Here is a 23,846-nt window from a genome sequence, read left to right as displayed (position 1 = left end):
GTGCCCAACAGTGGCTCAGCTTACTAGTCCTTCCACCCCTGCGAGGGAGGGAGGGAGAGAGAGAGGGGCAGAGAGACCCAGGCGTGTGCAGCGCCTGGTGTAGACACCTGGCCCATGGGTAGAGAAGTCCTTGTCAGCATCCTGGAATCCCAGCCAGACTGCCATTCGCTTCTTTGGGGGAAAGACAGAATATCCATGGAAACAGGGTAGAAACCTCCTTCCCCTGTAGTTTCCAAATGTAATGAAGTCTTCTGGGTCACTTCTCAGGCTTTGTGCAATGATGGCTCAGGTCCGAAGGAGAAATCTGTGGACAGACCGGACTCCGGGGCGGAGGGTCACCCTCCCCGTGGGGCTCACCTCCCCGTGTGCGCCCAGGCCCTGTCAGTTCCAGCCTCCCTTTCCATCCAAGGGAAGCCTATGCTGCTCAGCATTCCAGTGACTGCTTTTTGGGTGTCGCAGGGCTGCAGTGGGGAAGCAGCCCTAGTGTCAGGACACCTTCAACCCAGGCACCTGAGATGTTAACCAGCGTCACTGCCTTGGCTGTGGCCTTGCAGATTTCCCTCTTACCTCTGGCGGATTTCCAGGAACACTAAGCACATTTCCCCTGGTTTATGATGCTGAGCATTTGGGCTCTCTCCAGCCTGTGTTCCCATGCTGGGACCTTGCTGGGTCCAGGCTCTCCCACAGGAAGGAAGAAGATGGGAAGTTTCTGTCTTTCCCTCTTTCGCGGCCCCCAGCCATGTCGGCGAGGGGAAGGGGCAAACACGGAGGTCCCCCCTGCCCACCCCATTACACTCAGAAACCCTCTTAGACAGAAGGGCAGGAAGCGCTTGAGGACACAGAGATGTTTCTGTGTCTTTGCGCCAACAAGTGGACCCCTGGGGCCTGGCCCGGCTCCTCCGGGCCCTGATCGTCCGTCCTCGGCCTCCATTCCTGCTGTTACATGTCTTGGGGCCTGAGAACCCTCGTGGAGCTGCAGGAGAGAGACAATGCCCAGCAACTCAGAGATACTTTCACTTCTCTTTTCCCCATTTGGGCGGAGCTCCCTGTGTGTGAGGCAATTCACAAACTTCCTGCTCTGGGCTCGGCAGCCACCCTGAACCAGGCCACCCTAACGGAGGGTTCGGAGGCCACACTTGAGGCCCAGGCAGGGCCCAGGCGGGGCCCAGGGGGGCCCGGAGTGGGAAGATGGCCGATGGAGGCAGCGACCTCAGCACCAGGTCAGTCTTGATCTCCTTCCCTCTCACCCCTGTCTCTCTGGCCATGGCCTGCTGTGCTGTCTTTCTAAAGACTCTGAAGTTGAGACACTAAACTAAATCTCTACTTTAGACCTGGTTTGCGAGAATGCCGGCTTGCCATATATGAAAGGGCAGGGAGAGCTAATGAGGAAATCAGGTGTTCATCCAGCTTGCCACCGCACACATGACCTTCTTGTTTTGCAACCCTGCTCAGCTGGAGGCCTGTTTGAAGTCCCGGCTCTTTACGAGGCTTGCCACAGGGATTTGTTGTCTCCTCGTCATGACCTCTGAACCTTCTTTCCCGCCCGCCTCCTCTCCCTTCACGAGTCAGTGCAAAGAAAATGTACAATTCAGGGTCAACACGGGACTTAGGCTCAACCATGGGGTGCTGTGGTCTCACATCTGTCCTGTGAACAGGCCTCCATTGGGCCCTGCTCCTCTCTGGCTGGGGGGCTGGGTTCTTCCTCGTCATCTTGACCTAAGGAAGTAAAAGGAAGAAAACCAAAGAGTAGTGCAGGCTCAGGGGTTTTATCTTGACTATAATTTTCTGTTCTGGAATGGGTTATGTCTCTGACCCCCCCCCCAAAAAAGGGGGGGCAGAAATCCTATCTTTTTCTCTACTAATGGGTCAGAAATAATATTACTTAATATTTTAATCAATTTATTGTTTAATACAAAAGAAATGCATTATACATTCTTGTTCATAAATTTTTGAACAAAATGGAAGTATGTCGAGGGAAAGAGCCCTGTTTATCACATACCCCCCTGGCAGCTTCCACACCGGGTCCTATTAAGTATTTCTGGCATAGCCTTTCAGATCTTATTCTATGCATGTCTATGTATAGCTTCGTTACCTAAATATGCACTTTGTGCCTTGTTTTTTAATAAATGGGATTATATTGCATATGCTGTTTTGCATTTTTCATTTTCTCTTATTTTAATAGTGAAAATCCTAGAGATCACCTTAATATAGATCTACCTCATTCTTTTTAAGAGCTACATGCTATTCCATAGAATCAATATACCATAATTTTTAAACTATCCCTCCCAGCCCCCATTGATGGACATTTAGGTTATATTCAGTTTTTCGCTTTACCAACAAGCTATGATAAGAATCATCTATTTCCTGATACTTTTGCACATTTAAAAGTATTTGTCTTGTGTCAACAACCAAAAAAGTGGAATCGTGGAAGCAGTGGTTACTAATATTTACTTGTTTATACATCCTGCCAGATTGTTTTTCAAAGTAGCTGAACCAATATATTCTCTTAACAATATCAAATGAGATAATCCATCTCCCCACACCCAAACTTTGCAAAGGTGGTGGGTAAAGAGTTGCATCTTGTTTTAATGTTCATTTTCCTGATTCCATGGGAGGTTGGACAGTATTCATTGGCCATTTGCCTCTTCTATGAATTGCTGGTTTATTTATTGCCAGTGTTACTCGGTTGACATGATTGTTGTTTCTTTAGTGAGAAGGGAGAATTTGCTAAATATTCTGAAAGTTATACTCTCCTTGTCTCTGAAATTTGTTTATGGTGACTTGATCTTATTAAGACTTAAAATTTACAGTGTAGACTTATTATAGTATTGATTTTATAAGCTAGACACACCCTCTGTTGTTATAAATAATTAATGTGATGCGGAAAAGTTACTGGTGAATTCCATACACGATGTTCAGCCACAGCTCTTGAGCTCTTAAGATGGCAGATTCAAGTCTACCTTCACAGCAAGCCAAGTTCCTTCTCTTACATCTCAAAAAATGTTTTCTTTCTCAATTGTGGGGCAAAATTGTGCTTCCTTTGAAGCAACATTAGCCTTCACAGCTTTTATCTGCTCCCTGAATATTCCTCTCTTTTGCTTTTTTACTTTCTGCTCAGAATGATTGTCTCAAACTTTTCTTCCATGACAATTATTTAATTTTTAGTAATTTTTTCATTTCTTGTTATTTCTATTTTTTTAAGTTGATTGTGTTTATTTGGGGGCATCTTAATTTGTTTCTACAGCTCTGCAGGCTCCACTGTAAACCACATTGTGTGTGTGTGTGTGTGTGTGTGTGTGTTTACCATCCCATCTTCAGGCTCTCGCTGTATTTATTGAAGTTTTTGTGTGATTGTAAGTGCTTTGGGGAGGTTTTCTGCATCCTCCAGGTTATTCTTCCAGGTTGATTCTGTCTGCAGTTTGGCTTCTGTGCTGCTTTACTGGCTTTATCATGTGCCCGTGGTGGTTTTATATTCCGTTTCACTCATGATGGACCCCCAACCTCTACTTTACACAGCTGCGCGAATGAGTTCTTTCCCTGAAATGTCCAGTCTTATCGGAGACTGAATTGCTTCCCATCTGATCTACAGTTTGAGAGCTCTAGGTTTATTCTTACCCATTTTTCCTGAGAAATCTTTAATTAGTTAAACCATCCTTTCCCCCCTGATCTTTGCTAACCCAGTGGTCATGTATGCAGGACCTGTTTCTTGAGCTCTCTCCTCCACCGTTGGCTGTGAGAGCCCCACCTTAAGCCCTGCACACCATGCTGTGACAGGGACCATGGCTTCAGATGAACTTTTGATATCTGTTGAAGTAAATCTTTTCTTCTCTCCCCCCAAAGTGGCTTGGCCCTTTGCATCTCCAAATTGGCTTGTCAACATCTTGCCGCGAATTTGTTTAGGATTGCACTGAATCTATAAATCAATTTGAAGAGAATTGATATCTTTATAACATTGTGTCTTCTATCTCATTACTATGGTATATTATTAATTAAAAAATATTTTCTAGTAAAATTTATATTTCTCTACCTAGACGTCTTACACTTCTTCTGCTAGATTTATTCATAGATACTTGATATCTTTATGCTATCAAATCTACATAATTTAAAATTGATTTTCTAGCTGCTTGTTACTAAGATAAAAAATAAAGGGAAACTTTGCCAAACTCTTGAATTCTAAGGACTTCTATGGAGATATATATATATATATGGATTTACATGGATACATAATGACAGTTTTGTTTCTTCTGATCTAATCCCTCTACTTATTATTCCTTTTTCTTGCCTTATTGCGTGGGCAAGGACTTTGTATATGGTGAACATGAGTACTGATAGTAATGATTCCGTCTTGATCCTAATCCCAAAGGGAAAGTTGTTATCACTGCACAATTATGGGTGATGTTTGCCCTAGATTTCTTTTATAAAAAGGCTTTATAAAAAAACTTAACAGATTAAAGAAGTTTTATATTGGCATCTGATACTTTCAACATGGGAGGTGTTTGTGGCCCTGTTTTCTGTTATTTCTGCCTGTTCTCACTCACACATTTTTTTAAACAAACTTTTAATTTTGGAATAATTTTATATTTACAAAGAAGTTGCAGAGACAGTACAGATTCATTTCCTGTGACATTATCCTTCTGACATGACTGTGGTACATTTTTCAAAACTGAAAAATCAATATTGGTAACATCACTGTGCATTAAACCCTGGACTCTTTTTTTCAATTTCATCAGTTTTTCCATTAATACACATTTTCCATTAATACACATTAATATACTGTTCCACGATCCAATCCAGGACTCCACTTTGCATCTAGCCATCCTGTCACTTATTCACTTCTGGTGTGTGACAGTGTCTCAGTCTCTCCTTGTCTTTCACAACCTTGGCAGTTTGAAAAGTACTGGTCAGGCATTTTGTAGACTGCTTTTTAACTTGCATTCATCTTGATGGTTTTCTCATGATTAGCCTGGGCTTGTAGGTTTTATGAGGGCATACCAGGGAGGTGAAGTGCACAGAGGGTGCATCTAGCTTTTTTATTTAACAATAAAAAATATTGTTAAGCCAATCTCCTCCTCACATCACATCAGGGGATATATGCCATCCTGACTTATCACCAGGGAAGTTGACCTTGATCATTTAATGAAGGTGGTGTTTGCCAGGCTCCTCCACTATAAAGTTACCATTTTCACCTTTCCACAAAGAAAAGGGAAACATTCTCTTCTGTTCACAAAGATTATTTTGCTTGGTATCTTTGTGTACTAGCATTGTACTGGGAAAATTCCTTTTAGGTAAAATCGAGGACTGAAATGAAGGCACGACTTTGGAAGGAGTTTCGGTTTGCCGCATCCAGGTACCTCCGGGAACGCTTTAACCCAAGTCAGGGTCTGAGAGCACCTCGGGGGAAGCCAGGTGGTTCCAAGACCAGAGCTGCCCCCTCCACTCCATTCTCACTGGGAATATGTGTGGTGGTGGCTGGGACTCCGGCTGGACCCTCCACCTCGTGTGGACTCCAGACTTCATTTCTGTCCCCCTCACCGTTTAAAGTTGTCAAACCCGAGGTTCTGATTCCCTAGGATCAGCAAATGCCTCAAGTCAAAAGTGGCCCTGTGCTTGCTTGCCTTTCTGGTTTCTCCTTTCACCTTTACCTTTGCCTGGTTTCATCTCTTCAGTAACATTTTTAAATGCTTTTTAAAGCTGTCTTGCTTGTGGGAGTTGGGAGAGATTGGGGTTTTTGAATCCTGCCCCACCACACCAGGAATTTACAGTCATGGACTGACTAGCTGATTAGCTGTCAGTTTTCAAAGTTTATTGCTTGAGGTCGTGGTTCATGAATTTTTTTCTCTGAATGCTTTTAAGATTTTTTTCTTAGCATTTATACTGTAATAAGTCTAGATTTGTTTGTTTCTTAAAATGTTTAAATTTTTTGTTTTTGTTTTGTGTTTATCCTCTTGGGGTTTCTAGACTTTCTTGAATTTGCGAGTTGATGTCTTTTGTTTTTTTGTTTACTGGGTTCTGTTTTTTTGGGGGGGATTTGTTTTAATTGAAGTATAGTTGGCATGTAATATTATATTAGTTTCAGGTGTACAACGTAGTGATTTGACATGTATATACGTTATGAAACGATCCCCACAGTAAGTTTAGTTACCATCTGTCACCATACAAAATTGTTAAAATATTATTGACTATATTGTCTGTGCTGTACTTTACATCCCCTTGACTTATTTATTTTATAACTGGAAGTTTGTACCTCTTAATCCCCTTCACCCTTTTTACCCATTCTCCCACCTATCTCCTCTTGGGCAATCTTCGGTTTGTTCCGTGTATTTATGAGTCTGTTTCTGCTTTGTTGTGTTTATTCATTTGTTTATTTTTTAGATTCCACATGTAAGTGAAATCAGATGGTACTACTTGTCTTTCTCTGACTTATTTTACTTAACATAATACCCTCTAGGTCCATCCATGTCATTGAAAAATGACAAGATTTCCTTCTTTTTATGGCTGAATAATATTCCATTATATATATATATGTGTGTGTGTGTATATATATATATATATACACCAAATCTTCCTTATCCATTCCTCTATCGATGGAAACTTACATTGTTTTCGTATCTTGGCTATGGTAAACAATGCTGCAATGAACATAAGGTGCACGTATCTTTTTGAATTAGTGTTTTCATTTTCTTCAGATAAATACCCAGAAGTAGAATTGCTAGGTCATATGGTATTTCTATTTTTAATCTTTTGAGGAAACTCCATACTTTTTCATAGTGGCTGTACTAATTTATATTCCCACCAACAGAGAATAAGTGTTTCTTTTTCTCCACATCCTCACCAACACTTGTTATTTCTTATCTTTTTGATTCGAGCCATTCTGACAGGTGTGAGGTGACATTTCATGGTTTGGATGTGCACTTACCTGAAGATTAGTGATGTTGAGCATCTTCTCCTATGTCTCTTGGCCATCTGTCTGTCTTCTTTGGGAAAATATCTATTCAGGTCCTCTGTCCATTTTTTAATTGGATTGCTTGTTTTTTTCTGGTGTTGAGTTGTAGGGGTTCTTTATGTTTTAGATATTAATCGCTTATGGAATATATCATTTGCAAATATCTTCTCCCCTTCACTAGGTTGCCCTTTGTAGATGGTTTCTTTCACTGTACAAAAGGTTTTTAGTTTGAGGTAGTTCCCAATTGTTTAGTTTTACTTTTGTTGCCCTTGCCTAAAGAGACAGATCCAAAAAAATATCATTAAGACCATTTGTGGCACCGGTAGATTATGTGACTCTGGATCTCAGGGTCATGAGTTCAAGCCCCATGTTGGTCATAGAGCGTACTTAAAAAAAATATTGTTAAGCCAATGTCCAAGAGTTTACCTATTTTTTTTTTAGGAGTCTTATGTTTTAGGTCTTACATTTAGGACTTCAATCCATTTTGAGTTTATTTTTGTGTATGGTGTAAGATAGTGTCCAGTTTCATTCTTTTGCATGTAGCTGTCCAGTTTTCCTAGCACCATTTATTGAAGATACTGTCCTTTTCCCATTGTATATTCTTGCCTCTGTCACAGATTACTTGGCTGTATAAGTGCGGGTTTATTTTCAGGCTCTCTATTCTGTTGCATTGATCTTTCTATTTTTGTGCCAGTACCATACTATTTTGATTATCATAGCTCTGTAGTATATCATGAAATCTGGGATTGTGATGCTTCCGGCTTTGTTATTCTTTCTCAAGATTGCTCTGGCTACCTGGGGTCTTTTGTGGTTCCATACACATTTTCGGATTATTTGTTTTAGTTCTGTGAAGAATGTTGTTGGTATTTTGATAGGAATTATATTGAATCTGTATATTACTTTGGGTAGTATGGACATTTTAACATTAATTTTTTTCTATCCATGACCACAGTATATCTGTCCACTTATTTGTGTCATCGTTAATTTCTTTCATCAGTGTCTTATAGTTTTCAGAGTACAAGTCTTTCACTGCCTTGGTTAAATTTATTCCTAGGTATTTCATTATTTTTGGTGCAATTGTAAACAGGATTGTTTTCTTAATTTCTCTTTCTGTTAACTTGTTATTAGTGTGTAGAAAATACAACGGATTTCTGTATATTAATTTTGTATCCTGCAACTTCACCAAATTTATTTATTAGATCTACTAGTTCTTTTGGTGGAGTCTCTAGGGTTTTCTATATATACTGTCATGTCATCTGCCAACAGTGACAGTTTTACTTCTTTACCAATTCAGATGCTTTTTATTTCTTTTTCTTGTCCGGCTGCTATAGTTTAGGACTTCCAGTACTACGCTGAACACGAGTGGCAAGACAGGGGACATCCTTACTTTATTCATGATCTTAGAGGAAAACGCTTTTAGCTTTTTACTATTGAGCATGATGTTAGCTGTGGGTATGTCATTTATGCCCTTTATTATGTTCAGGTGTGTTCCCTTTAACCCTACTTTGTTGAGAGTTTTCATCATAAATGGATGTTGAGTTTTATCTAATACTTTTTCTGCATCTGTTGAGATGATCGTAAGACTTGTATCCTTCATTTTATTAATGTGTGTTTCATGTTGATTGATTTGCTGATATTGAACCACCTTTGTGTCGTTGTAATAAATCCCACTTGATCATGGTGTATGAGCCTTTTAATGTATGTTGAATTAGGTTTGCTAATTATTGAGGACTTTCATTTGTCTGGTATTTATAGCAGAAACATAGTAGTCTTAAAATGATTTGGGGTGATTTGAAAATTTTAAAAATGTATTGGAATGGTTTATTTAATGTGGATATTTTCTGTTCTTTGAAGGCTTGCTGAGAATTGTCTTGAAAACTATTTGAAACTGATATTGTAGTAGGGGGAGAGGGCAGGGTGATTTTGCAGCTCCTTCATGTTTAAAAAGTAATATAATGTAGTGATTAATAGTGTGCTATTTAATGCTGGCCAGGAGGGAAGGTTGGAGCTCAGGGGATAGGTAGGAAGTTTGGGGAAGGGTGCTCTGAACCCTAGCTCTGCCACTACATAGATGTAAAATATGTCCCCTCAGGATTTTAAAGAGATTTTCTTACAGATCATGAGGTCTACCATACAGTCTGGTGAAGTATGTATTTTATCAGTATGAAATAACCTACATTCTTTGTAATGCTTTTCAACATCTATTTGCTTCTGATTTTAGGTCTGCTACAAAGCATTCTTTGCATTTGTTTAGTGTGTCTTTTCCAATCCCTTTATTTTCAGTCTTCTTGAGCTGTTTAATTTTTTAGATGCCCCTTATAAATAGAATATAATGTATATAAAAATTAACCCACGCGGATTAAAATCTTGAATGTAAGACCTGAAACCATAAAATTCCTAGAAGAAAACATAAGTGTTACTAAGCTCCTTGATACTGGTCTTGGCGTTGAATTTTTGTATTTGATCCAAAAACAAAGGTAACAAAAGCAAAAATAAACAGGTGGTATACGTCAAATTTAAAAGCTTCTGCACAGCAAAGGAAACCATCAATCAACAAAATGAGAAGGCAGCCTGCTAAATGGGAGAAAATGTTTGCAAATCATATAATCGATAATGGGTCAATATCTAAAATACATAAAGAACTCAACTCAATAGCAAAAAACCAATATGATTTAAAAACTGGCAGAGGCTCTAAATAGACATTTTTCCCCAAAATGACATACAGATGGCCAACAAACTCATGAAAAGATGCTCAACATCACTAATTATCAGGGAAATGCAAATCCAAACCTCAGTGAGATATCACCTCACAACCTGTCAGAATGGCTAATACCAAAAAGACAAGAAATTACAAGTGTTGGTGAGGATGTGCAGAAAAGGGAACACTTGTGCACTATTAATGGGAATGTAAAATGGTGCAGCCACTATTTAAAACAGTATGGAGGTTCCTCAAAAAATTAAAAATAGAGCTACCATATATATGATCCAACAATTCTACTTCTGGGTATTTATCTGAAGAAAACAAACATGCTAATTTGAAAAGATATATTGGGGTGCCTGGGTGGTTCAATCAGATAAGTGGTTGCCTTCAGCTCAGGTCATAATCCCAGGGTCCTGGGATCGAGCCCCACGTCGGGCTCCCTGCTCCACAGGAAGCCTGCTTCTCCCTCTCCTTCTGCTGCTGCTCCCCCTGCTTGTGCCCTCTCTCTCTCTCTCTCTCTCTGTCAAATAAATAAATAAAATCTTTTAAAAAAAGAAAGAAAAAAGAAAAGATATATTCACTCCTATGTTCCTTGCAGTATTATTTACAAAAGCCAAGATAGGGAAACAACCTAAGTGTCTATTGATAGGTTAATAGATAAAGAAGATATGATATATATGATATATATTATATAACATAATAAATGTGATATGTATAGTATATAATATATAATACTACTCAGCCATGAAAAAGAAGGAAATCTTGCCATTTGTGACAATGTGGATGGACCTCAAGAGTATTATGCTAAGTGAAATAAGTCAGACAGAAGAAAACAAATACCATATGATTTCACTTATATGTGGAGTCTACAAAACAAAACAAAGAAATAAAAAAAAAACCCTTCGTAAATACAGAGAGAAGATTAGTGGTTATTAGAGGGGGTTGAGGGTAGGCAAAATGGATGATTGGGACAATTGTATGGTGATGAATAGTAACTAAACTTATTGTGGTGAGTTTGTTGTGTATATAAATATCAAGTTATTGTGTTGTATACCTTAAATTATGAAATATCATATACCAATTTTAGATCAATAAAAATACATATACCTGAATTTTATTTCCTATCCAGTATACATATTCTTATATTTTATGTCAGTTTATTCCACTAATGTTTATTTCAATCACTACTGTGTCTATATTTCTTCTTACTATCTTAGTTATTACCTAATATTTACAAGAATTTCTTCTTATTCTCTCACCCTCTTTTTTTACCTGTTTTTGGATTGATTGCATTTCCTTTGTTCCGTATTTTTTCGTCCAATATATTGGAAGTACTGCCTTTTTTTTTTAGTTGAAATTCAGTTGTTAATAAACATACTTAGTCTTATATTATTCTCTCAATGTCTGGAGTTGTTTGGTATCTTTTCCTAAGCTAAAAACTGGAACTTGATTTTCTTTTTCTCATCCCTCTTCCTATGCCCTGTGTGAACTTTTTGAGTCTGAAAATGTCTTCATTGTGCTTTTATACATAAATGAACATTTGGGCATATTTAGAATTAAGGTTCAAAATGGTTTTTCACTTAAAACTTTGGACATTTTTTTCATTGTTCCATTGTTTCATTGTTTTCCTGCATTCAGTGTTGCATATGAAAATTCCAACTTCCATCAGATTTTCACCCCTTGTGGGTGAGCTGCTTTTCTTTCTGGAACGATTATGATTTGTTTGTTATCCTTGACGTTCTAGATTTCACCATAATACGTCTAGGTATGGGTTTTAAATATTCATTTTCTGCCCTTGAGGAGCCTTTTTAATATTAAAGTTCTAGCTTTCTCTGACTGACTTATTTCATCTGGCATAATAGCTCCATTCATGTTGTAGCAAATGGCAAGATTTTATTGTTTTTTTTTTATGGCTGAGTAATATTCCTTTATATATGTCACACCTTCTTTATCCATTCCTCAGAAGATGGACATTTGGGCTCTTTCCACAATCTGGCTGTGGTTGATAATGCACAGAGAAAGACAAATCGTATGATTTCACTCATATGTGGAATTTAAGAAGCAAAAGAAATGGACATGGGGTGGGGATAAAGGGAGAGGAAAACCAAGAAACAGGCTCTTGAGTGTAAAGAACAAACTGGTGGTTAAGCAGGGGGAGGATGGGGTAACTAGGTGAAGGGGCTTAAGGAGGGCATTTGTCGTGATGAGCCCTGGGCGTTGTATGAAAGGGCTGAATCACCAAATTCTACACCTGAAACTAATGTATGTTAACTAGCTGGAATTTAAACAAAAACTTTTCTAAAAAGTTCTAGCTTGCATTCTGAAAATTGTTTTTCCTCTTTTTATCTGATTTTTTTGGTCTCATTCTTTCTCCTCTCCTTCTAAAATTCCCATTGGCAGAATGTCAAAACATCAGATTATACAATATATCTTATTTTTTTCATGGTTTCCACATCCTTTTTCTTACATTCCAGAAAAAAATGTAACTAACTAACTTTTTGACTGAGTCTATTCAACTGTTAACATGCCTACTTTTTTTATTTTTTACAACAGTTTTAATGAGGTATAATTTACATACTGTAAAATTCACCTGTTTTAAGTGTACAATGCAATGATTTTTAGCAAATTTACAGAGTTCGGCAACCATCACCACAATCCAAGTTTAGAACATGTCATTACCTCACAGAGTTTGCTCATGGTGGTTTGTAGTCAGTCCCTATTCCTACCCCCAGCCCCAGGTAACTACTAATCTCCTTCCTGTCTCTGTAGATTCATTTTTTCTGGACATTTCATATAGATGGAATCATATCATATGTGGTCTTGCACATCTGACTTTTTTCACTGAGCATAATATTCTTGAGGTTCATCCATGTTGTAGCGTGTGTTCATGTTTTGTTCCTTGTTATTGCTGAGTAATACTCCATTGGATGGATCTACCACATTTTATTTATCCATTTACCTGTTAATGGACACTTGGATTTTTTCCACTTCTTGGCTATTATGGAAAAGGCTTCCATGAATATTTACCTATCTGTGTGAACAGGTTTTCATTTCTAGGTTGATACCTAGGAGTGGAATTTTGGGGTCATATGGTAATGTTATGCTTACCTTTTTAAAAACCTGTCTTACAGTGTTTCCAAAGATTCTCATGAGCAGTGTGTAAGGGTTCCAGTTTTTCCACAATCTCGCTAACTATGTCTTTGATTATAGCCAATCCAGTAAGTATACATTGGTAACTCATTTTGGTTTTAATTTGCTTTTTCCTAGTGACTAATGATGTTGGGCATCTTGTTATGTGTTTGTTACCTTCCATATATCTTTTTGAAGAAAAAGCTATTCAAATCGCTAGCCAATCATTTAATTGGGTTGTCTATTGAGTTGTAGGAATTCTTAATATATCTGTGTACGAGTCATTCATTAAAAATATGATTGGCTAATATTTTCTCCCACTCTGAGACTAGCCTTTTACTTTCTTAATGGTGTCTTTTGAAGCACAAAGGACTTAAATTATTTGAACTCCAATTTATCAATTTATTCTTTTGTGGATAATGCTTTTGGGTTTTTTTTTAAGATTTTATTTATTTATTTATTGGAGCGAGGGTAAGAGTGAGAGAGACCACAGAAGGAGAGGGAGAAGCAGACTCCCCACTGAGCAGAGAGCCCAACTAAGGGCTTGATCCCAGGACCTTGGGATCATGACCTGAGCTGAAAGCGGATGCTTAACCCACTGAGCCACCCAGGCTCCCCTGGATCATGCTTTTTGATATTGTAGCTACCTTTTAGTCTAACCCCAAATCCCCAAATTTTCTATCTATTCTTTGAAAAGCTTTATCATTATCTCTTGTACACAGGATACTACATAATCTGTGGGACCCAGTGAAAAATGAAAGTGGAGGGACCCTTGTTCAAAAATCATTATGAATTTCATAACAGTGAAAGCAAGGCATTAAACCAAATATAGGGCCTTGTGTGACTGCATAAGATGCATGCCTCTGAATTTGGCTCTTATATTTAGATCTACGATACCTTTTGAGTTGATTTTTGTCTAGGTGTGAGGTGAGGGTATAAATTAATCTTGCTGTATGTGGATATTTAAATGTCTTAGCACTTTTTGTCAAAAAGACTTTTCTCATTGAATTGCCTTGGTACTTCGAAAATCAATTGTAAGGGTTTATTTTTCACTCTCAATTCTGTCCATTGATCAATGTATCTATTTTTATGCTAGTGCTGTAACTGTCTTGATTAATGTAGCTTTATGATAAGTCTTGAATTCAGGAAGTATAAATCCTTCAACTCTGTTCCTCAAGACCATTTTGGCTATTCTGTATCCTTTGTATTTTCACATAAATTTTTGGATCAACTTCTCAGTTCCTGGAAAAAAATCTTGCTGGGATTTTGATAGGAATTTCACCGAATCTATAGATCAATTAGGAGAGAATTGCTATCTTAAAAATATTGAGTTTTCCAATCCATGAAGATGGTTTCTATTTATTTTGATCTTTAATTTTTTAGAACACTTTATTTATTTGAGAGAGAGAGAAAGAGCACACAAGGTGGGGAGGGGCAGAAGGAGAGGAAGAGGCAGACTCCCTGATGAGCAGGGAGCCTCACACAGGGTTCAACCCCAGGACCCTGGGATCATGACCTGAGTTGAAGGCACACTTAACCGACTGAGCCACCCAGGCGCCCCTGATCTTTAATTTTTTTTAGCAATGCGCTGTAGTTTTCAGCATGTAAGACTTGCTTTTTGTTAAATTTATTCCTAAATATTTAATTCTTTTGCCTACCTTTATTTTTTCATTTGAAAACTCAACTTTTAAATTCCTAAATTTCCTGGTTGTTTTATAGACACAATATTATCTCGTAAGCTATGAGAGTATAAAATATACTTACTCTTTATAAAGTCTTGCTTTGTTGGCTCTATTATTCGTATTTCCTCTGATGTTACCAAAAAAACAGGAAAGAAGGATCTGAAGGGACTTGGGTGGAACCCTGACGCTCTTCACTAAGCCAATGTTAACAACTTGGGGTATTTCTTTCCCCAAACTTTACACACAAATGCAAGATTTTTAGTACTCTGATTTGTATAAAAATGGAGTCATAATATATTAATCTGAACTTGATGTTTTTATTTATCAATAAAACTACGCCCTTCCATCCAAATTACTAGAAATAAATAACTACGTACTATTCCAACAGTATGGGTTTGCCATAATCTCTGCAACCATTCAGCTGAATGGACAGTCAAGTTGTTTTCAGGTTTGGGGGTCTTACTAATTCCCTTTTAAAATAATTTAGGGATGTATTTATAGGCTTTTTTCCTCCTTTTGTTTGTTGACGTACTAAATTATTTAAAGAGATTTCCTAATGTTGAACCATCTTTACTCATTTCATTATTTAACTTTTCTTCCTCTTTTTTTTCCTTAGTATGATGGTTTCATGATTTTTAGGCTAAAATTTTTTTATTATTGATCTTTTTATTAATTGAAGTATAATTAACATACAATTTTATATTAGTTTCAGGTATACGGTGTATTGATTCAACAATTCTATACATTACTCAGGGTTCATCACGATAAGTTTAGTCGTCATGTGTTGTTACCATATAACATTATTACAATATTACTGACTGTATTCCCTTTGCTGTACTTTTCCTCCCTGTGACTTATTTATTTTATAACTGGAAGTTTGTACCTCTTAATCCCCTTTACCTATTTCACCCATTCCATCACCTACCTCCCCTCTGGCAACCACCGGTTTGTTCTCTGAATTTAAAAGTCTGATTTTTTGTTTTGTTTTGTTTTTTAGATTCCACGTGTAAGTGAAATCATTTGGTACTTGTATTTTTCTGTCTGACTTATTTCACTTAGCATAATACTGTCTAGGTTCACTCATGTTGTCATGAGTGGCAAGATCTCATTCTTTTAAAAATTAAAAATAGAAATACCACATGATCCAGTAATTCCACTACTACTTACCCAAAGAAAACAAAAACACTAATTCAAAAAGATAAATGCACCCCTACGTTTATTGCAGCATTATTTATAATAGTCAAGATATGGAAGCAGCCCAAGTGTCCATTGATAAATGAATGGATAAATAAGATGTGGTGAATATTTACAATGGAATATTGCTCTTCCTCTATTTCTGAAGTAGTCTCTAACCGCAAGGTCTATCTTTTCTTTGATCCAACACATTACTTGTTGTTTTCTTTTGTAAAATCTCTGGATGGTTTATTTTCTTTAACCTGCAGCCTGTTCAGCATCTACTTGTAATTTATTGAGACTTCTTTTGTGGCCAAGATTATGATTCAGAATGATACACATTTCACAGACTGGGGAAAAATGGTGTGTTCCTTGTTTTTAGGTCACAAGATTAAATGATAAATTATTCTTGCTAATTTATCCGAAGCCTGTATACTTTTCAAATATTTTATTTATTTATTATGAGAGAGAGAGAAAGAGCTGGGGGGAGGGGCAGAGGGAGAAGGAGAGATAAAATCTCAAGCAGACTCCCTGGTGAGCACAGAGCCCTACTCAAGGCTCAGTCCTACTACCCTGAGATCATGACCTGAGCCAAAATCAAGAGTCGGATGCTTAACCAACTGAGCCACCCAGGAGCCTCCAGAGCATGTATTTTTTGATCATTTTTTGAATATGTGAAGAGTCAAAAACTAGAGGTGAAATGTTTTTCAACGTGCATAAAACATTTGTTCCATTATCTGTTTCTTGATTTTACTTTGATATGGTTATGAATACCCTTATTTTTTATTTTGTTTACATTTGAATACCATAATTTGCCTATCTTTGATTTTAACAAGTTTTGTGTCACTTTGTCTTTTTTGTTTCTCTTCTTGGATTCCATTTTTCATCTGTGCCTTTCAATATCGTCTTTTTTGCATTTCCATTTAATATTTTAAATAGTATATTTTCATATGTGTATTTTTTCTGTTTTAACTTTTTTTTAAGATTTTTAATTTATTTATTTGACAGAGACAGTGAGAGAGGGAACACAAGCAGGGAGAGTGGGAGAGGGAGAAGCAGGCTTCCCGCTGAGCAGGGAGCCCAATGCGGGGCTCGATCCCAGGACCCTGGGATCATGACCTGAGCCGAAGGCAGCCGATTAACGACTGAGCCACCCAGGCGCCCCTCTGTTTTAACTTTTAGAACTCCTGTCCTATTGTTTTCCTTGTTTTTTCTCTCAAAAAAATGCAAGCTGTGTTTTCTTTTTATTCTATTTTTTAGCATTTCATAGGGTTTTACAGAGTCTGATTTCAGTGAACCTGAGATTTCTAGAATAATTTTCTGCATATAGACCCTGTACATATTTTGTTAGATTAATACCTAAGTATTTCACATTTTTTGTGCTATTGTAAATGGTAGTGTTTTATTTTATTTCAAATTCTAATTTTTCAATGCTGGTATATACAAAATCAATAGATCATTGTATATTAACCTTGTGTGCAATGACCTTGCCATAGTTACCTATTAGTTCAAGGAGATTTTTTTTTTTTTGGTAATTATTTGAGATTTTCTACATAGACAATTATTTAATCTGCAAATAAAAACAATTTTATTTCTTCCTTCCCAAATTCTAATGTTAACTTTTTTGGGTTTGTTTGTTTGTTTTTGGTTTTTTTTGCACTAACTATGCCTTCTAGTAAGATGTTGACTAGGAGTAGTAAAAGGGGACATCTTTGCCATGTTCCTGATCTTAGGGGAAACTGTACAGTTCTCTGTAGTATAACATTAGCTAGAGGGTTTTTTGAAGATGTTCATCCTCAAGTTGAAGAAGTTCCTCTCTATTTTTAGTTTGCTGAGAGTTTTTACATGAATGGGTGTTGGATTTTGTCAAGTGACTTTTCTGCATCAATTGATATCATTCAGATTTTCTTCTTTAGCCTGCTGACATGGTAGATTACACTGATTGATTCTGAATATTGAATGGAGACTTGCATATCTAGAATACGTTCCACTTGATCATGATGTATAATTTTTTTACATTGTTGGATGAGATTTGCTAATATTTTCTTGAAGACTTTTGTATATATATTCTGAGAGATATTCATCTATAGTTTGTCTTTATCTGCTTTTTTTCTTTAATTTTTTATTGTTATGTTAATCACCATACATTACATCATTAGTTTTTGATGTAGTGTTCCATGATTCATTGTTTGTTGTCTTTATCTGCTTTTGATATTATGATAATGCTGGGCTTATTGAAGGAATTAAGAAGTGTTCCCTCTGTTTCTATTTTCTGGACAAGACTGTGGCAAATTGGCATCATTTCTTCCTTAATGGTTTGTAGGATTACACAGTGAAAACACCTGAACCTAGTACTTAGCTTTTTCAAAGTTATTAATTACTGACTCAATTTTTTAAAAAGTAGATACAGGCCTATTCAAATGACCTGTCTCTCTTTGTGTGAGTTTTGCGGGTTTGTGGTTTTCTAGGATTTTGTTCATTTTATTTAACATCAAATTTGTGCAAATACATTTATTTATAGTATTCTTTTGTTGTCCTTTTAATATCATTGGAATCAGTTATATGATTCTACTTTCACTTCGACATTGGTAATTTGTATCTTTTGTCTCTCTTTTTTTTCTTGGTTAGCCTAGGTAGAAGGTTATCAATTTTATAGAACTTTTCTAAGAACCAGCTTTAGGTTCTGTGGAGTTTTCTCTTTTATTTCCTATTTTCAATTTCATTGATTTCTGCTCTAATTTTTGTTTTCTTACTTCTACTTCTTTAGGCTTAAATTGTTCTTCCTTGTCCAGTTTCCTAAGTGGAGAAACATAGGTTACTGATTTTAGATCTTTCTTCTTTTCTTTTTTTTTTTTTTTTTAAGATTTTCTTTATTTATCTGACAGGGAGAGACACAGAGAGAGAGGGAAAACAAGCAGGGGGAGTGGGAGAGGGAGAAGCAGGCTTCCTGCAGAGCAGGGAGCCCAATGCAGAGCTCGATCCCAGGACCCTGGGATCATGACCTGAGCTGAAGGCAGACGCTTAACGGCTGAGCTACCCAGGAGCCCCAGATCTTTCTTCTTTTCTAATATATGCATTTAATGGAATGCATTTCTCTCTGATTCCTGCTTTTTCTGCATCCCACTTTTTTTTTCTTTTTGGAGAAAGAGAGAGACAGAGAGTGTGGGCATGCACACACAAGCAAGCAGGATAGGGGGAGGGGCAGAGAGAGAGAGAGAGAATCTTAAGCAGGCTCCACACTCAGCACAGAGTCTTGATGCAGGGCTCAATCCCACAACCCTAAGATCATGACCTGAGCTGAAATCAAGTCAGATGCTTAACTGACTGAGCCACCCAGGTGCCCCTGCATCCCACAAATTTTGATAAGTTGTATGCTCATTTTTTTTAGTTCAAAATATTTCTTAATTTTTCTTGAGACCTCTCCTTTGACCCAGGCATTATTTAGAAGTGTATTTTTAAATCTCCAAATACTGGGCATTTTCTACCTCTTCCTGTTATTGATTTGTAGTTTAATTCCTGTGTTGTCTGAGAACATACTTTTTATGATTTCTATTCTTTTAAATTTGTTAAGATGTGTTTTATGGCCTATAGCATGGTCTCCTTTAGTGAGGGTTGTTATTCCACGTAATCTTGAGGGATATGTGTATCTTGCTGCTGTTGGATGGAATATTTCAAAAATGTCAAATAGATCAAGTTGATTGATAGTGATATTCAGGTCTACTACATTCTTATTGCTTCTCTACCTGCTTGATCTATTAATTACTAAAAAAAGGGGGGGCTTTTCATGTATCCAACTGCAGTAACAGATTCATCTATTTCTATTACTGTTTATCAACTTTTACCTTACATAATATGATGCTGTGTGTTTAGGAAGATATATGTTGTAGAAAATGACCCCTTTATCATACAAAATGCCCTCTTTCTCCTTGATAATTTTTCTTGTTCTGAAGTTTTTTTTGTGTGGAAATAATGTAGCTACTCCATCTTTTTTGTTTGTTTGTTTGTTTTGTTAGTGTTAGCATGGTACCTCTTTCTCCATTCTTAACCTGAGTCTTTATATTTATGGGTTCTTTCTTGGTGACAGTATGTGGTGGGTCTTGTTTTTGTAGTTACTTTGTCAATCTCTGCTTTTTTTTCTTTTTCCAAATTTTTATTTAAATTCCAGATAATTAACACACCGTGTTTCAGGTGTAGATATTTAGTGATTCATCACTTACATACAATCACAATAAGTTCCCTCCTTAATACCCACCACCTATTTAACCCATCCCTCTGCCCACTTCCCCTCTGGTAATTATCAGTTTGTTCTCTATAGTTAAGAATCTGTTTCTTGGTTTTCCTCTCTTTTTTTCTCTCCCTATGTTCATTTGTTTTGTTTCTTAAATTCCACATATGCGTGAAATCATATGGTATTTGTCTTTCTCTGACTGACTTATTTTGCTTAGCATAATACTCCATCCATTACGTTTGAAATGACAAGATTTCATTCTTTTTTAATGGCTGAGTAATATTCCATTGCATGTATGTGTATATGCATATATTACATCTTCTTTATCCGTTCATCAGTTGATGGACATTTGGGTTCTTTCCATAATTTCGCTATTGTTGATAATGCTGCTATAAACATCAGGGTGCATGTATCCCTTCGAAATAGTATTTTTGTATTCTTTAGCTAAATACCTAGTAGTGCAATTGTGGATTGTAGGGTAGTTCTGTTTTTAACTTTTTGAGGAACCCCCATACTATTTTCCAGAGTGGATGCACGAGTCTGCATTCCAACCAATAGTGCAAGAGGGTTCTCCTTACTCCACATCCTGGCCAACACCTGTTGTTTTCTGTGTTGTTAATTTTAGCCATTCTGACGGCTGTGAGGTGATATCTCACTGTAGTCTTGATTTGTATTTCCCTGATGATGAGTATGTTGAACATCTTTTCATGTGTCTGTTGGCCTTCTTGGGAAAAGGTCTATTCATATCTTCTGCCCATTTTTTAGCTGGATTATTTGTTTTTTGGGTGTGGAGTTTTAAAAGTTCATTATAGATTTTGGATACCAACCCTTTATCAGATACATCATTGGCAAATATATTTTGATGAAGTCCAAATAGCTTATTTTTGTTTTTGTTTCCCTTGCCTCAGGAGACATATTTAGTAAGAAGTTGTCATGGCTAATGTCAAACAGGTTACTGCCCGTGTTCTCCTCTAGGATTTTAATGGTTTTCTGTCTCACATTTAGGTTTTTAGTCCATTTTGAATTTATTTTTGTGTATGGTCTAAGAGAGTGGTCCAGTTTCATTATTTTGCATGTTGCTATCCAGTTTTCCCACCACCATTTGTTGAAGGGATTCTTTTTCCCATTGGATATTCTTTTCTGCCTTGTCAAAGATTAATTGACCATATAGTTGTGGGTTCATTTCTGGGTTTTCTGTTCTGTTTCATTGATCTATGTGTCTGTTTTTGTGTCAGTACCATACTGTCTTGATCACTACAGCTTTGTAATATAACTTGAAGTCCAGATAGTGATGCCTCAGTTTTGAGGGGAACCCTCTTTTTCAACATTACTTTGGCTATTCAGAGTCTTTTGTAGTTCCATACAAATTTTAGGATTGTTTGTTCTAGCTCTGTGAAAAATGCTGTTTGGATTTTGATAGGGATTGCACTAAATGTATAGATTGCTTTGGGTAATATAGACTATTTTAACGTTTGTTCTTCCAATCTGTGAGCATGGAATGTTTTTCCATTTCTTTGTGTCCTCTTCAATTTTTTCCATCAGTGTTTTATAGTTTTCAGAGTACAGATCTTTTACCTCTTTGGTTAGGTTTATCTGTAGGTATCTTATTGTTTTTTGTGCAATAGTAAATGGGCCTGATTCCTTGATTTCTCTTTCCACTGCTTCATTATTGGTGTAGAAAAATGTAACAGATTTCTGTATGTTGATTTTGTATCCTGTGAGTTTACAGAATTCATTTATCAGTTCTAGCAATTTTTTGGTGGAGTCTTTTGGGTTTTCTATATAGAGTATCATGTCATCTTGCAAATAGTGAAAGTTTGACTTCTTCCTTGCTGATTTGGATGCCTTTTATTTCTTTTTGTTGTCTGATTGCTGTGGCTAGGACTTGCAGTACTATATTAAGTAACAGTGGTTAGAGTAGACATCCCTGTCTTGTTCCTGACTATAGAAGGAAAGCTCTCAGTTTTTCCCCATTAAGGATGATATTAGCTGTAGGTTTTTTGTATATGACCTTTATTATATCGAGGTATGTTCCTTCCAACCCTACTTTGCTGAGGGTTTTTATTATGAATGGATGTTGTACTTTGTCAGATGCGTTTTCTGCATCTATTGAAAGGATCATATGTTTATTACCCTTTGTTTTATTAATGTGGTGTATCACATTGACTGATTTGCAAATATTGAACCACCCTTGCAGCCCAGTAATAAATCTCACTTGGTTGTGGTGAATGATTCTTTTAATGTACTGTTGGATTCAATTTGCTAGTATTTTATTGAGAATTTTTGCATCCATTGTTCATCAGGGATATTGGCCTGTAGTTCTCTCTTTTAATGGAGTCTTTGAATTTGGGATCAGGGTGATGCTGGTCTCATAGAATGAATTTGGAAGTTTTCCTTCCATTTCTATTTTTCGTAATAGTTTGAGAAGAATAGGTATTAACTCTTCTCTAAATGTTCAGTAGAATTCACCTGTGAAGCCATCTGGCCCTGGACTTTTGCTGGTTGGGAGATTTTTGATTACTGATTCAATTTCTTTGTTAGTAATCAATCTGTTCAAGTTTTCTATTTCTTCCTGTTTCAATTTTGGTAGTTTATGTTTCTAGGAATTTACCAATTTCTTCCAAATTGCCCTATTTGTTGGTATATAGTTTTTCATAATATTCTCTTACAGTTGTTTACATTTTTGTGGTGCTGGTTGTTATTTTGCCTCTTTTTTGTGATTTTATTTATTTGTGTCCTTTCTATTTTCTTTTTGATAAGTCTGGTAAAGACTTTACCAATTTTATTAATTTTTTGAAAGAACCAGCTCCTGGTTTCATTGATCTGTTCTATTGTTTTTTTTAGTTTCTGTATCATTTATTTCTGCTCTAATCTTTATTATTTCCTTTCTACTGCTGGCCATAGGCTTTGTTTGTTGTTCTTTTTCAAACTCCTTTAGGTTTAAGGTTAGGTTGTTTATTTGAGATTTTTCTTGCTTCTTGAGGCAGACCTGTACTGCTATATGCTTCCCTCTTGTGACTGCTTTGGCTGCATCCCAAAGATTTTGGACTGTAGTGCTTTCATTTTCATTTGTTTCCATGTATTTTTTTTTTTTTTTTGAGAGAGAGAGACTGCCCATGAGCATGGGGGGTGGGGCAGAGGGAGAAGGGGAGAGAATCTTATGCAGGTCCCATGCCTAGCACAGAGCCCAACTCGGGGCTAATCTTATGATCCTCAGATCATGACCTGAGAGTTGGACGCCCAACCAACTGAGTCATCCAGGTGTCCCTTTGTCTTTGTCTTTTCCATGTATTTTTAAATTTCTTCTTTGATATCCTGGTTGTTTCCCTGCCTTCCCTCCAGGAGCAAGGCAGCACCCTCAGGGCTCTATCTCACCACGCCCAACAACATTTAAAACTCCAGTCTGCAAGCCCTGCTGGTTGTAAGAACTCACGAAAATCAGCCCTGCTCATTTTCCCAGCCAGTGGCTTTGGGGAAGTGTTCTCCTTGTGTGTATCCCTGTGTGCTCCTCTCTCTCTCACCTTTCTCTGCAACCAGGGCTCCCTCCCCTCCGCAGCACCCATGATCTATATCTCTCCTAAACCATGTCTCTGCACTTCCTACCTTCCTCAGTGTGGCCTCTACTCTCCCTCTAGTCATGCAGTTTGTTCTGTCAGTCCTCAGGTTGATTTCTTGGGTATTCAGAATGATTTGATAATTATCTAGCTGTGTTCTAGGGACAAGATGAACCTGGGGTCCTCCTACTATGCCGCCATCTTAGTTCCCCCACACACAATCTCTGCTTTTAATATTTAGCATTAAAATATTAGCATTTAGACCATTCACACTGAATGTAATTATTTATATACTGCATTAATATCTACCATGTTTGTTATTGTTCCTTATTCCTTGCATTTGCTTTGTTTCCTTTTCCTTCTCTTTTTCTGCCTTGTCTGGTTTTAAGTTAGCATTTTGTATGATCCCATCTTGTCTCTTCTATTAACATATCAG

The 23,846-nt window shown here is 37.0% G+C and overlaps 1 protein-coding gene across 9 annotated transcripts in view; it reads left to right on the top strand.

Annotated features, from left to right (window-relative positions):
• Window positions 1–1,070: 1,070 nt before the first annotated feature.
• The window catches only part of SP100 (SP100 nuclear body protein), a 92,563-nt gene continuing 69,787 nt past the window's right edge, over window positions 1,071–23,846 (top strand). For all 9 annotated transcript variants that reach the window (XR_015767841.1, XR_015767840.1, XR_015767839.1 and 6 more), the window contains exon 1: window positions 1,071–1,220. Coding sequence is in view for 6 of the 9 variants with exons in the window: in XM_088021514.1 (XP_087877640.1) it covers window positions 1,189–1,220 (32 nt within the window). In the remaining 3 variants the exon portion in view is untranslated. The remainder of the gene's footprint in view (window positions 1,221–23,846) is intronic.

The sequence above is a fragment of the Eumetopias jubatus genome, unplaced genomic scaffold (genome assembly GCF_037043125.1).
Source record: "Eumetopias jubatus isolate StellerSeaLion01/CBP00866 unplaced genomic scaffold, mEumJub1_p1.0 scaffold_3, whole genome shotgun sequence".
In the NCBI taxonomy this organism is placed as follows: domain Eukaryota; kingdom Metazoa; phylum Chordata; class Mammalia; order Carnivora; family Otariidae; genus Eumetopias; species Eumetopias jubatus.
Note: the sequence above shows the minus strand (reverse complement) of the source record. Positions and strands in the feature narration are given on the sequence as shown.